This window comes from Manis javanica, chromosome 3 (assembly GCF_040802235.1).
Source record: "Manis javanica isolate MJ-LG chromosome 3, MJ_LKY, whole genome shotgun sequence".
Taxonomy (NCBI): domain Eukaryota; kingdom Metazoa; phylum Chordata; class Mammalia; order Pholidota; family Manidae; genus Manis; species Manis javanica.
The window spans coordinates 167,163,093-167,176,690 of NC_133158.1; the positions used below are offsets into that span (position 1 = coordinate 167,163,093).

Sequence of the window (13,598 nt, forward strand, 5' to 3'; positions counted from 1 at the left end):
ATCCTTGCATTTACAGAATAGCAGCTTCACTTTTGAAACTACTCCACGGGTGTGGCTTCTAGACTTCAGGAGCTCTGTTGGCCATGGAGGGCAGCACAGGACCTTGCCTACATCCCTGTGCTGGTCCTTCCTTGCTTGGAAGGCCCATGGACTTGCCTTGTCATAGCCATGAGGCACCGCTCAGAGAGCCTGGAAGTCCCCGTCCCATCTGTATATGTTGTTGTATATTGTTGCCACCAAGGAAGGACGTTGTAAATATTTTCAGCAGAATGTCTGATTAGTGTCTCTCCAAAAAGAATGGCAGAGCTGTAACGAGAGGGTTTATTTATCTATCTTTCACCGTGATGGGTATCTAATTCATCCCAAATGTCAATACATCCCAAGGTGCCAATCCAGACAGTAACAGGAGCCTCCTGCAGAGCCAAGCAGCAGCTGCTGCTTCCTCGTCGCCGGGGACACCGACCTGGCCCCACCACCCGGACCCCAGGCAGTGGGCCCCTGTGGTTGGGGGAGGCACTCTGAGGGTTTCCATATAGAAGCCTCTGCAGGGAAGTTGTCACCTGGGAAAATGGGCTCCCCTTGCCAGGCTCCTCCTGTGCCCCATCCTTCTCGGGCTCTTGCCAGTCCGGCCCACTCTCTTGCCAGAGGCCCCTCTCTGGCTCTCCTCCTGACTCCCCTTCTGTTCTTGCTCAGACTTCTTCACCCTCCCTTATGTGTGGGACAGCTCCCACCTCATTCCCATCAACCTGTCTCTGCTCCTCCACGTGTTGCCCCTGGGGTCCCTCTGTCAAGTCAGCCCCCAGAGCCAGGTGGGGATCTCCATTTTTCCCTGCCTACCAATGCTACCCTGGCCCACAGGACCTCAGCGTCTCACTTTGCCTACACCAGTGTGAGGCTCCCTGGCTCTTCTTACTGGGAGGGGCCCATTTGCTCCCCACATGCAGAAGAACCACATTCACTCCCTTGAGCCTCTCAGTCTCCTTTGCATGGGCTCGGCCAGAATAGAATGCCATGTGTGTGCCACTTCTTGTCCCTCTGTGGACCAGACCGTGAGTCCCTCCAGGGCACCCACCACTCTGATTCGCTGCTCTGTCCTCAACATGTGCCACCCCTTGGTCTTTACAACAATATAAGGAAGGAGGCAGACGAGTTACCATTAGTTATCTAGTATCAGGGATCCTTATAGATATCTTAGAGGTGTCTTACAGAGCCCATCATAAGATGCTTTCATAGCTAAGGAACCTGAAGCCCAGAGTGATTCAGTTACACTAATAATAGCATGTATTTTGCATCCTTCCCCTCCCCTCGTCTTGCATACTCTTTGGCTCTAGCCCCATTCCTCAGATGAGGAGAAAGGGGGTGAGAACGAGAGCTGGAGCGGGAGACGGGGATTGTCAGTACGTGATGGCTGTGGCCCTGGGCCCTGTCTGCCCTCCCCAGCGCCCTCTCTCCCCTCTGTGAGCGGCCTTCCCGCCTTTCCTCCTGTGGGCAGTGAGGACATATTCCCGGAGGGCCGATGCCAGGCAGGGGCTGTGGGTCCCAGAGTCACGTCCCCTGTAGGCATCAGATCTGACAGCCAACACATGCACCTCCAGCTGGTTTGGTCCCCATGCCACTGTTTGAGAGCAGAAGTGATGGTAAATATTTAATTGTGCTTCCACCATAACTTTCTGCCAGAACTCTCAATATGCTTTATAAATGCAAATGAGTGTTCTCTTCCTCTCCAGGGAGATGTAAACCTCCTCAAATCACTTTTATTCAGCCCCCACCAGAAGGTAACGCCATAATCAGGAGCATTCTGTGCCAGAAAAGAAACTGCCCTTAATCATATGGAGTGGACTGTTTACGGTTCTGTGGTCCTCCATCTCCACGGCGGCAAGATGCACAGAAATGGGTTCCTCTTGCTGTCCAACTTCTGGATTCCAGAATAGGGTGGATGGAAAACATTATTTAGAAGCAGATTCAATTACAGCCCTCAAGGAGATGATTATGTATATAGTATGTCTTAGACTGTATTAATTGGGTTAACAGAACAAACCAGTCCTTAGAAGATTTAGGAGTGAGGGCAGCGTCTGGACCTTATTTCCTGCACTGCCTGCACCCTCCGCCTGCACGGTGCTGCTTCAGCACGATCCTGACTGTGAGGGCTGCCTTATCCTTGCGGCTTTTGTGGCCTTTTGGCTTATGAACAGGATACTTCCACCCCCACCCCAGGGCCACAGCAGAGCCCCCGGAAGCCCCTGTCTGCCTGTGGGCAGCATGCTGAGCTTTGAGGCTGCCAGTAGGGTGGGAGGCTGTGTGACCCTGGGGAAAACACTTCACCTTTCTCTGTTCTGGTCCCCAACTCTGCCAAATGGGTTTAGAGGCTCCTGCCTCAGGCCCACCTGGAGGAGGTATTTTAATGACAGAGATGAATTTCTACAGAGACTCATGAAGTGTCTTCTGAGAAGTATATTATGTAAATTTGGTGTGTCATTATGATCATTAGTAGTGCTGTGAAGTGGAGATGAGGGGGAGAGGGAGGGTTGCGCCACACAGGGATCAGCCTCCCCAGCTGTCAAAAGAATCAGAGGAGAAAACAAACTCGAGAAGTCCGTTCCAGTGCTCGCTCTCCTTCAGATAGGCATGGTATGACTCTCAATCCAAACCCAGACTCAAATGGGCAAGAATATCCAGCTTGCCTTATTTACTGTACTTCTGTTTGTTTGAGTCCAAGCTTGCATTCCCCTGGAGTGGCAGAAATGTGACCTGGGTTACTGGCAGGCTGTGCCATAGAGGGTCAGGTTGTGGAGGAGGGTGCCTCACTGGCCTCGTCAGTCCTGAGCCACTGGCACCTGCTGAGAAACCCTGTGCCCCATCTTCCCCTTGCTATAGTCCATGAAGGTTACCCCTGAGTGGCTCTGGGGCCCCTTCATTAGACCCATTCAGGCCCTAATCTCCCTCTGCTTTGTTCTGCACTAGCCTGGTGGGGTCACTCGCTGCTGTATCACCATGCTGGCATGCTAGAAGTCCAAGGCCCGATCACCCCAACAGACTCCTGTTCTCCCTTCTCTGGGATTGAGCTCTGGGAGACGAGAGCATAGGGAGCCCTGTGCCCAACACAGACCTCCTTTATCACGTCTGTTTTCATCCCCTCCATCCTGCCCATGGGCCAAGTTTCTTCCCAAACTGTTGGTTTATGCCAGGAGTCTTCGTATTTCCTAAGGGGCTCAAGATTTTATAACTCTGCCTTCTGCATTCAGACTTCCCATCTCCTGCCTGAAGCAGTTAAGCACAGAATGGCTGTTCACATGGGATGGAGGGGTGTTCAGAAGAAAAAGCAAACAAGAGGGAAAAACTAAAGCAACACATTCTGTATATTTCCCCTGCCTCTGATTGTTGAGCAACTGTGTGGCTAGAATCTGCTCTGCCTGCTCCTTTGATACATGCCTTGGGAAATCCAGTTGGATGAGACACCTCTACCAGCCTGAATAGCACCGTTGTGTGAATTTAAATAGGCTCCCCTCTAGAACAATTGGATACTTGCCTGAAAAAAACAATTGTATATTTGACCCACACCCCACACCTTATGCAAAAATTAACTCAAAATAAGTCATAGACCTAAGTAGGAAAAAAAAAACCTGTGTGACCTTGGGTTAAGCAAAGATTTCTCAGCTGTGACACCAAATCATAAAAATGAAAAATGGATACACAGGACTTCATCAAAATGTAAATCTTCTGCTTTTTGAAGGATACTGTTAAAAGAATGAAAAGACAAGCCACAGAGCAGGGGAAAATATTTGCACAACATCTATCTGGTAAAGGACTTGTATCCAGAATATATAAAGATCTCTCCAAACACAATAATAAGAAAACATCCCTATTTAAAAAAATGGAAAAAATATTGAATAGACACTTCACCAAAAAAGATATAAAGATGGCAAATAAGCATGTGAAAATATGCTTAAATCATTCATCAGTAAGGAAATGAAAATTAAAACCACCGTGCAATACCATTACACACTCACTAAAATGTCCAACATTGAAAATGACGGACTGTGCCAAGTGTCAGTGAGATTGTGGAGAAACTGGAACTCTCATACACTCTCATGTGATGGTGCAAACTGGAAGTGACAGGTAAATGGGTAGACATACAGTGAAGTGTGTCTGCACAGTAGAACATTACTATACAATGGAAAGGAATGAATTACTGAAATACAAAGCAACATGACGAACTTCAAAGCAGTTATGCTGTGTGAAAGAAGCCAGGTAAAAAACAGAATATACTATATGATTCCATTTATATAAAATTCTAGAAAATGCCAATTAATTTCTAGTGATAGAGAGTAGATCAGTCATTGTCTGGGGACAATGATGAGGTGGGGCAGGAGCAGGGGGGAAGGAAGGATTACACCGGGACAAGGACGCTTCTGAGAATGATGGGTATGTTCATTATCTTGATCGTGGCAATGGTTTCACGAGTGTAAATATAAGTCAAAACTTACCAACTCGAATGCCTTAATTATGTGCAGTTTATTGTACTTCATTTCTACCTCGATGAAGCTCTTAAAAAAAGATGAAGAGCGTTTGAGTTTGCTGATCAGGAGCCCATGAGCAACCTGTGGGGAGCAATTTCCATTGAGATGTGGGGGCTGACAGCAATCAATAATAAACTAAAGAGAAAAAAGAGGTAAAAAGAGACATGCTGTTGTCAGGACAATTTAGTGCTATCTGCTAGAAAACTGTCGTAATACATAGCAACCCTCTGGTCACTACGTGGTGCCTGGGGAGCTTGGTGTGTGTGCTGTAGCTACCCTGGTCCCCAGGAGCTCACAGCTGAGTCAGCATGTCTGCCTTTCCCTTCTGGCCAGAGGGAATGGTAACCAGGAAGCTGCTGTGGCCTGACACGAGCACTTGTGTTCTGGGGAAGCCTTTGCCAAGGCATGAGAGCCCCTGGGGGAGTCTTGGGGAAGGGATGGGCATGTGTCTGGGCCCAGGGGCAAAGGGACCTGCAGGAGAGCTGAGTCTAGGGGGCAGGGTTGGGCCAGAGGAGTTGATGGGAAATCACTCAAGGGTATCAACATAGATGCTCAAAGAGGAGGCAGAGGAGTGTGGTGGGGACAGATGATGCTGGAGAAGCAGCCCATGGGGTGGAAAAGGGTGAAAAGAGGTGGCCTAGGAAGGCTTGAGGAAGGAATTAAATTTGGCTATTGTGTCAACATGGCCCTGGAAGAGCCTCTAGGTAGAGATGTGCAGGAAGAAGGCGTGTCTTCGGGGTAAAGTGGTGGATGGCCAGATAACTTCATCCCACACAGGCAGCTTTGGGTCATGTGGGTTGAGCAGGGCAGGACACCTGAGGTGTGCCCCCGATGCCGCCATGAACTGAGTTGCCCTAGCACACCTCTTCCCCTCTCTGAGCTGAGCCTTGGGCTTCCCGGAGGGGCCCGAGGCTCCAGCACTGCACTTGCGGCCATAAGAAACAAAACAGACATACATGCCACTGTCCAGAGGTCCTTCTGACTCACAGGCTTTTCTTTTTTTGACCTGCAGAAACATTAATGGACACCAGGACGGCTACTGCAGAGCTGGGCTGGACAGCCAATCCCGCGTCAGGGGTGAGTGCCAGACCGTCCATCCTTCCACCCTGCCGTGGACTCCTCAGCCTATAGGGTGACTGGGGGTGCAGAGCCACATAAAGCAGGGCCTTTGGCAGGGGAAATATAGGTATGAGTGATTGTGTCCACTGCCCATCCACAGAGAGCCAGCCCCAGGGGTCTCAGACCTGAACTGCTCCACAGTGTGGTGACACAGACCATTTCTTGATCTAGTCGTCAGGAAGCTGGTGCCTGGGCAGCTGGGCCGTGCTTGTGCAGAATGGGGCAGTGGCTGCCGATAACTGGGCACTGAGGCCAGTGGAGTTGGGGCACATCAGAGATCTGCCATGCCTTTGGGACTGCCATGTGGGCAAGGGTGTGAGGAAGAGCTGGAATTCAGAGGGCTGAGGCTGTCACCTGGAGCTGCCTTAGAGAGAGGTTCTTGACCCATTTGTTCAGTGTTCAGGCGTTGGCCAGACCCTGTAGCTACAAAACCCTCACAATCTTGAAGAGCTCATGGCCTCCTGTTGGACCACCATGTTTACAAATGAGCTGAAGCACATCTCTCCTCTGTGGCAATGAACAGATCAACAGGCAGGTGTGGGCACAGAGCTGGTAGTGAGAAACTTTGGAGGGAGACAAGGAACCTTAACAAAAAAGGTACATGCAAGATGGGTTTTGCTGAGTGCAGAGGAGTTCAGTAGGTGGTGAATGGGGAGTCTACAAAGATATTCCAAGTGGGAGGGAGGAATAGTGAATTAAAAGGATGGGGTCATGAAGAGGCCTCAGAGAGAAGAGTGTGTGCGTCTGGAGCATGGTGTGGTGTGGACAGTGCTGAGGTGGGGCTGTAGATTGGGACATGGTGTGCTGGGCAACTGTGACGCCGGGCAGGAAGCAGTTTGGATTTTATCCTGTCAGTGATGGGCAGAATCTGGGCAGCAGAATCAAACGTCACACTCAGTGTCAGGATTATGAAGAGCAGTTGAGAGAAAAGCATTTAACAGGTTTGCAGCTGTCTTGCGTGGGTCAGAAGATTCTAATTAAAACAGGATACTCAGAGGGTAGTTTAAGTGAAGCTGCACAAGGAGCATTGGCAGCATTCGGCAATAGCTGGACTGCAGAGAGGGGAAGAGGGAGCTGGAGGAGGTGGAGATGAGGGCATGTGCCTGGCCTGGGTGACTGGCTCCCTGGAGGATAGGGTGGCCCCAGGCTTCCTCACTGGCCCCCACCTCCTCTCTGCTGCCCTGCCTTGGTAACTTTTAGCTCAGAGCCCAGGGCCACCCTGTACCCTGGACCACATGACCGCCTGTCCTAATAGGCCCGGCTCTGCTGTAGCACAGTCCTAATCATGCCATTCAGGTGGCAGGGCAGGTGGTGCCTTCTTGCCTGGACTCACTTCTTCCTGTCCCTACTGGGCAGAATACACTGCCCAGGCACACGTACTACTGGGGCAAGGCTGGGGCTGGGCTGGTGTTTCCCAAAGCAGGGCCAGGGGCAAATCCTGCCTGGAGCACTGTGGACAACTGAGGAACCCTTCCCACTCCTACTAGGGACTTGATGCCAAGCTGATGAGGCAGCAACTCTTCGGGTTGCCTGGATATTAAGAATCTGCCACTCTTTTACAAGTTGTGTTGTTGTTTGAAGACTTGTATATTTTCACATGGCAGCAACATGATTTATGGTTAATTTTTCCCTTGATTTTTGTACACACCACCTGTCTTCTTTAAACTTCTGATCTCTTTTTCCCAAGGAAGATTATCCTTTAGGAAAACATTCAAAGTCAAGAGATGCCCTTCAGAGACAGCATCTGGCTGGGCTGCTCTCCGCTTGCTGCCCCTGCAGCCGGCTCCCAACCATGGCTCAGCTGCCTGTCCCCAACCACACGCTTCTGTCAGGGACATTCAGCCAGATAGTACTTTTCTTAGTGCCCTGAGCAGCTTCTGCACCTGTCTGGTTTGTAGTCAGCAGCTGAAAGGCCAGCAGCCTGGGTGGAGTGGAGGATCAAGGATTATGCTTCTATCCCAAGCCTTCTTTTCTTCTCTCTCTCTGTTCTCATCCTGGACAGTTGCCTTGGATTCTCTGAACATACCAGTGGCCCCCAAGTTTGTGCCTCTAGCCCAGGCTCACATATCCAATTGCCACATCTTCCATTGGATGCTCACAGCGTGTCCATCTAAGTGTGGCACAAACAAAGTCCACCCTCCTGTTTTCTCATACCTGCATGTGTGGGCACTGCCTTAGCTGCTGGGAAGGCTGGGGACTGGAGTGACTCTTGGCTGTTCCTTTTCATCTTCCGGCCCCATGTTGCTTGACCCTCTTTGTCCTCTTTCAAATTTCCTTTCTTCTGTCTGAGGTTGAAAGCAAGATTCAGAGAGTGAGGGGTAGGGGGTCTTTGGTAGGAAGTTTTAGGAGGGTGGGAAAGTTTTGAAGTAACTGCTACCATTGGAGAAGTGGAGAGAGGCTGGAGTGTCTACGAGGAATATGGCTGGGAGGCATGGCACAGGCCGTGTGTCTGCTTGCACCCTAATCTGCAGGCACCCTGCTGCCCCGACCACACCTGGAGGTGTGGTGATGGAGTCACCCTGAGGTGTGGTTGTACAGGAATGGTGGACCTGAAGGAGTAAGGGGCTGAGGGCACTGGTGAGAGGAGGTTAGCATCTTGTATAATGGCATCTACCAGACAAGAAGACTGATGCCAAGAAGTCTGAGTGTTGTGACAAACACAGGGGCCCAGGTGGAGGTCTTAGATGGGGACAAGGGCAAGAGGCTGTGGCCTTAAACCAGGGCTCGGACTGAAGACACACAGAATACTTCTGTGTGTTGAAGAGGTCAGGGGCCTGGGGCCAGGGTGGGCATTTGAGAAGCCAGGAGGCTGGGTGGGTGGCCAGCATCTTCCTGGGACCCAGTGGGGAGGAGATGAGGCTGCCCACCCCAGAACAGGGGCACATGCCTCAGATTGTCTCCCTGTAGTCAGGATGCCATGTATGCATTCCTAAGCTGGAGGAGGGATGGGGCAGGCATTGTTCTAGTAGCCTGGGGGGTCCTCAGGGAGTGGGGTTTGCCTCCTTCTGGAGAGGCTCCATAATTTTGCCAAGGGGCCCAACTGGCATTGCTAGAACCCCATCCACAGTGCATGGCCTGGGAGGTGGGCTTCCTGGAGACAGGCTGAGGCCCCCTGCCTTTTATGGGGCCCACAGGGTATCTTTGCTTCTGTATTTGAGAACTGCCACATATGGGAAGAAGTTGGACTGTGCTCCCACACAAAGCCCACAAATTGTTTTCAGTTATATCACTGGAAAGTGAATTAAAATATTTCATGTCAAAAACAATGTATTTATACTCAAATGCAAAATGGTGCTTTATAATCTAATTGTAGCTTTACTTTTTAGGTTTAACCTGAATCAGAGGTCTACATGGTGAGCAGAGGGAGAAAGTAACAAATACATTTATAAAGTAAGAAATGCCAGGGAGGGGCTGAGTTCCCACCAAAGGGCATCCCCAGGACCCTCCCTGGTGACTATAGGGACTCCCCCCTCGAGCTGGCTTCAGTTACCTCCCAAACTCTTGCTTCTAGCTGTGTTCTGAAAGGTTATCTGCCTGCACATCTGGGGGCCCATGGGCAGTGGGGAAGTTCCGGGAGGCCCATGCCCAGCCCTGGGCAGCACTGAGTGAACAGCGGTCTTTACGGCCGCACAGCCCCTCTCCACACTCCTCCCGATTCTGTGCTGCCTGGCCTTCTCCACCCTCTCCTGTCCCCAGCCTCCCTCCTGGCTCCACTCTCTGTTGCCGTCCCCTCTGGAGGCTCCTGCCCACCAAGGTCCCTGTAGGTGCCTTCCTCCTAAAGCCCAGAGTGCCTGGTGCCCGCTTCCGACCCACTGTCCACAGCTAAATTATGAGTTAAAACGTGTTACGTGGTCGCTCCCGCTGGCCAGAGAATGGAGCGGCTTCATCTCCTTGTTCCCAGCAAGGCCCAGCAGGGGACAGGCTTCCGTAAAAGTTGGCTGGCCGTGAGGGCAGACCAGGGTATTCTTAAGAATTTTCTGCATCTTCAACCCCAGGTTCCGAATTAGGAGATGCTCCATTTAGGTTTATTGTAGTCCAGTATAATGTTTGGTGTAGGCCTCTCAACACCCAGTTGGTTGCCAATATCTTTTTAATGAGCCTCATTAGTGATGTAAATGCTGCCAGATCTCCTGAGAGAAGCATGGTCAAAGGAGACCAGGACACCCACAGACTCACAGGTGCCTTCTGACGCTGGCTCTGAAGGGTTAGTAAGGCAGGCACAGGTCCCTCTGAGAGTGATGCTTACCTGACCTGCTTGTTGGAAATCCAAGCCCAGAGTTGTTTTATTTTCCAGGAGTTTTGCTAGGCCTCCCTGGCTATTTGCACCTGGGCTGCCCCTGTGGCCTCTGTGTGTGTAGGTTTAAGTGTCTGTGGAACATATGTTTACATGTAAACATCTATCTGACTTTCCTTTAAAGAGCCCTCCATGGGCTTCCAGACTCCAACTCCATCTGGGCTGCCCTTTGAAAGAACCCCTTTCATGGCCTGTGTCACACTCAGTTTGAATTGTAGGCCACGCCAGGGACAGCAAATCTTCATCATAGGAAGGGGTACTTGATAGAGGAAAGGTGGGAAAGGGGTCCAGAGCCAAGCCTGACAAGCCTTTGGATGAGCAAGCTGGGCATGTGCATGCCTGTGCTTGGGGGTGTGTCTGTACATATATGATTATGTATGTGCATGTGTGTGCATCTGTGTATATGTGTGTGTGTGCTCTGTGTATCTTTATATGTGTATACATATGTGTATATATGTATTTTTTTGTGTGTGTATGTATGAAGTTAAATAAACTGATTTCACCTTATGCCTTTGTAGGCAATTCCTAAAGTTCTGGAAGTTTCCTAAATGATAGGTTTTGAACTAAGAAGAGAGGTTCCAGAGGATGCCACTGTGAAGGGAATATCACACTTTTGAATGTCTATGTCGGATAAACTCCTGGCCCAAGATGCGCCCATGAGAGCAGGCACACCGGGGCCTTACCACACAGCCACTACTTGTTGTCCACCTGCGGACCCACCCGGCCACCTGGCAGTCCCTGGCCACCTCTTCTGTCCCTGTCTGTCAGACCTTCCAGGCTCCCTCGCCAGCTGCCCACATTACTAGGATAAAGGAAACATGCTTAAGAGAGAAATCCACTCTAATAACACTCCATTTGTTCCAAGGCCAAGCAAAATCAATTTAAATTTATCTAGTCTGATGGGTGAGAGATTTATGGAGTAGCAGTGAAGGTTGCAGGCCTTGGCATCAAATAAAGTGTCTCCCATTCCCTCTGTAGCTCCTGGGCTGTGTGATCTTGGGCCAGTCATTTAGACTCTTTGAGTCCCAGCAGCTTCCACTGCTCAGTGGGGAAGGATTGGTAACTGTCCGAATAGGAAACAAGGTCAGTAAAAAGTGTCAGTAAAAAGTTTTCCTCCCTAAACACTCAGCAAGTGTTAGTGTAGTACGGACTCTCTGGAGGGCTGGATTTTTTTCTTCCTTTGATGACTCAACCATGCTAATTAAGACAGAAAAACCTGAGCTAAATTAGGCAAATCCAAGAGAAATTTAGCTCTAGGCAAAATGATTTTGTGAATGGCATTTTACAGTATTTGAATTGTAGGCCACGCCAGGGACAGATGGGCAGAGGGGTGGGGTGGTCACCCTTTCTCAGACTGGTACCACTGCACAGGACTGGGGACCATTTGACCTGCTTGCAGATTGCCGGAAGCTACATGTCTGTATCAGTCAGGGCTTTCTGGTGGCCAGGGACAGGAGAGCACAACTCAGTCTTAAAGGAAGTATCTTGGCTCATGGAACTGAACCGTCCAGGAGCTGTTAAGGCTTCGTGTGTGAGCTGGTGCAGATCCTTTGACAATAGATCTTTCTCTCTCCATCCACTTCTTCCCCTACTTTCTCTCTTTCCATCCTCTTTCTCTTCTCTCTATCTCATGGTGCTGGCACCATGATGGGCCTCCTCTTAGGCATAAGAAGTCTGCAGCAGCTCCAGCCCTTACCACCTCCTTCATTCAAATCTCCTGGGGTAAAATAAGCCCTTCTTCCTGGCCCCCCAGCAAGAGCCCTGGAATTAGTTCTGAATGGGCCTGACTGGCTCAGCTTGCATCCCATGCCTGCCCTGCATCCAGGAAAAGCAAAGTGCCAGCAGGGACTCTCAGGTCCTGTGTTGTGCAGAGCCCACCTGAAATGAGGAAACTAAGGCAGAGAGCAGCTGTTAAATTACAGAGGGTCATGTGGTGGGGAGCACCAGTGGTGATGTTTAACCTTCTGCAGGCTCCTCTCCTGATGACAAGGGTGCTTCATCATCTTTCCCAATGAAATGCTGCCCAGTGGGGTGTCTGCAGAGGGCAGCTCTAGAAGGAACTCCCAGGTTGAGTTGCTGTGGGCTCCTTGAATTTAGGTTCCGTATATAAAAGGCTTTTCTCACAGTACAAGACATGGGTGATATCCTTTTCCAGAGATGTTGCCCGGGAATGAATACTGCTTTCTAACTGAGAGAGGCCCTGCCTCCTGTGACCTCCCTACCCCTTCTCCTGCCCTCCCATCCCCTGCCCTCTTCAGGTAACTGCTGAGATAAGTCAGAGCTCCCCTCCCTGGGCCTCCCACCCACTTTTTATCTTTTTCTCTTGCTACCAAAAGGCCTGTAATTAGGAAACATTAGCAGGCTCAAAACAGCTTTCATACCTGAAACATCCTCTGTAATTGCACTCAGCAGTGCTCTTCCCTGGCTATTAATGTCACTTTTATGAAGCAATGAGGAACAAAACACCCTGAGGCACTTAAAACATTTTTTTATATAATACTCCTCTTTTAGGAATGAAAATTTAAAATCACCTGCCTGCCAGAGACGGTGATAGACAAAGGCTTGGGGACTCAGGACAGAGCCACTGGGGTGGAGGTGGGGCTCTGGGGAGCTGGAAGGCGGCCCAGGAGGTTCAGCCCCTGCTCTGGGAAGAGTGACAGCCCGGGGGTGGTCAGTCGAGGCTGGGTGGGTCCCCGGGGAGGAGAGGTGGGCCCGAGGAGCAGTAAGGGCACCTTTCTGCCTGGCTCTGTCCATTGCGGTTGCTCTTTCTGGGGGTTTTTATACAAGGTCTGGTTTGTGGGTAGTGTGTGTCTTTCACAGAGAGGTGAATAGCATGTTACAATATCCAGGGTCATTGAGTAAAATATTAATTATTACACTGGTTGCAGAAATACATGGGGTCTGACTGTGGATATGTGTTGGCGAGAGGCATGGGTGGCTGAGAGAGAGATGATGGAGAGATTGAGGAGAGACACTGAGGGAGAAATGGGTCTCTAGCTTGCTGTATTAAAGAACTTTGGGAGTTGTGGTGGTTCACCAGAACCTTACTATCTGACAGATTTATCTTCTTGCTCTTGGAAATGGCTCACAGACTTACTCATCAGCAGAGTGGGAGCTGTTTCTGTCTGCAGACTCTGGGAGGGAACCCCAGAGGACTGCGCCTCCTGAAGGCAGGCTTAAGCCTCATTTGCCTGTACAGACAGGTGTGTTTCCTCTTCCCTAAAACTTTCCCCAGAAAGGCAGTCCCCATTTGTGCCCTCTGTCCCAAACCTGGATACCGTCCCTCCACGGTTTGTGAGCGTGTGGACCAACTACTTGATGACAGCTCTTCTCAAGTTGAAGCTGGGAGTGGCTCTCAGGAAAGAGGGCTTCTGGCACGGGCACCACGACGGAGCTAAGGTGGGTCCTCAAGGGCTCAGTGTCCTGGTAGCCTGAACTCACAGCTCCCTCATACTAGTCACCTTGGGGGAGGAAAGAAATATATTATTGGGGAAGACCAACTATTAGGGAGAAGGTGACACAGACCTAAGAGGCCAAGGGATGATGGACAGGAGGAAAACAGATGAAGGAGGGTCAGGCGGGCAGGAGATAGGTGGGAACTCTGAGACTGGCTCTGGAAGGACGAGCCAGCCTCTGTGGGAATGGGCAGCCCTCAGCAGCGCCTTGTC

At 50.5% G+C, this 13,598-nt stretch overlaps 1 protein-coding gene across 1 annotated transcript in view; it reads left to right on the top strand.

Annotated features, from left to right (window-relative positions):
• EPHB1 (EPH receptor B1) overlaps positions 1-13,598 on the top strand; it is a 462,780-nt gene that overhangs the window by 135,313 nt on the left and 313,869 nt on the right. The window contains exon 2 of the mRNA XM_073232346.1: positions 5,530-5,594. Coding sequence (XP_073088447.1) covers positions 5,530-5,594 — 65 coding nt within the window. The remainder of the gene's footprint in view (positions 1-5,529; positions 5,595-13,598) is intronic.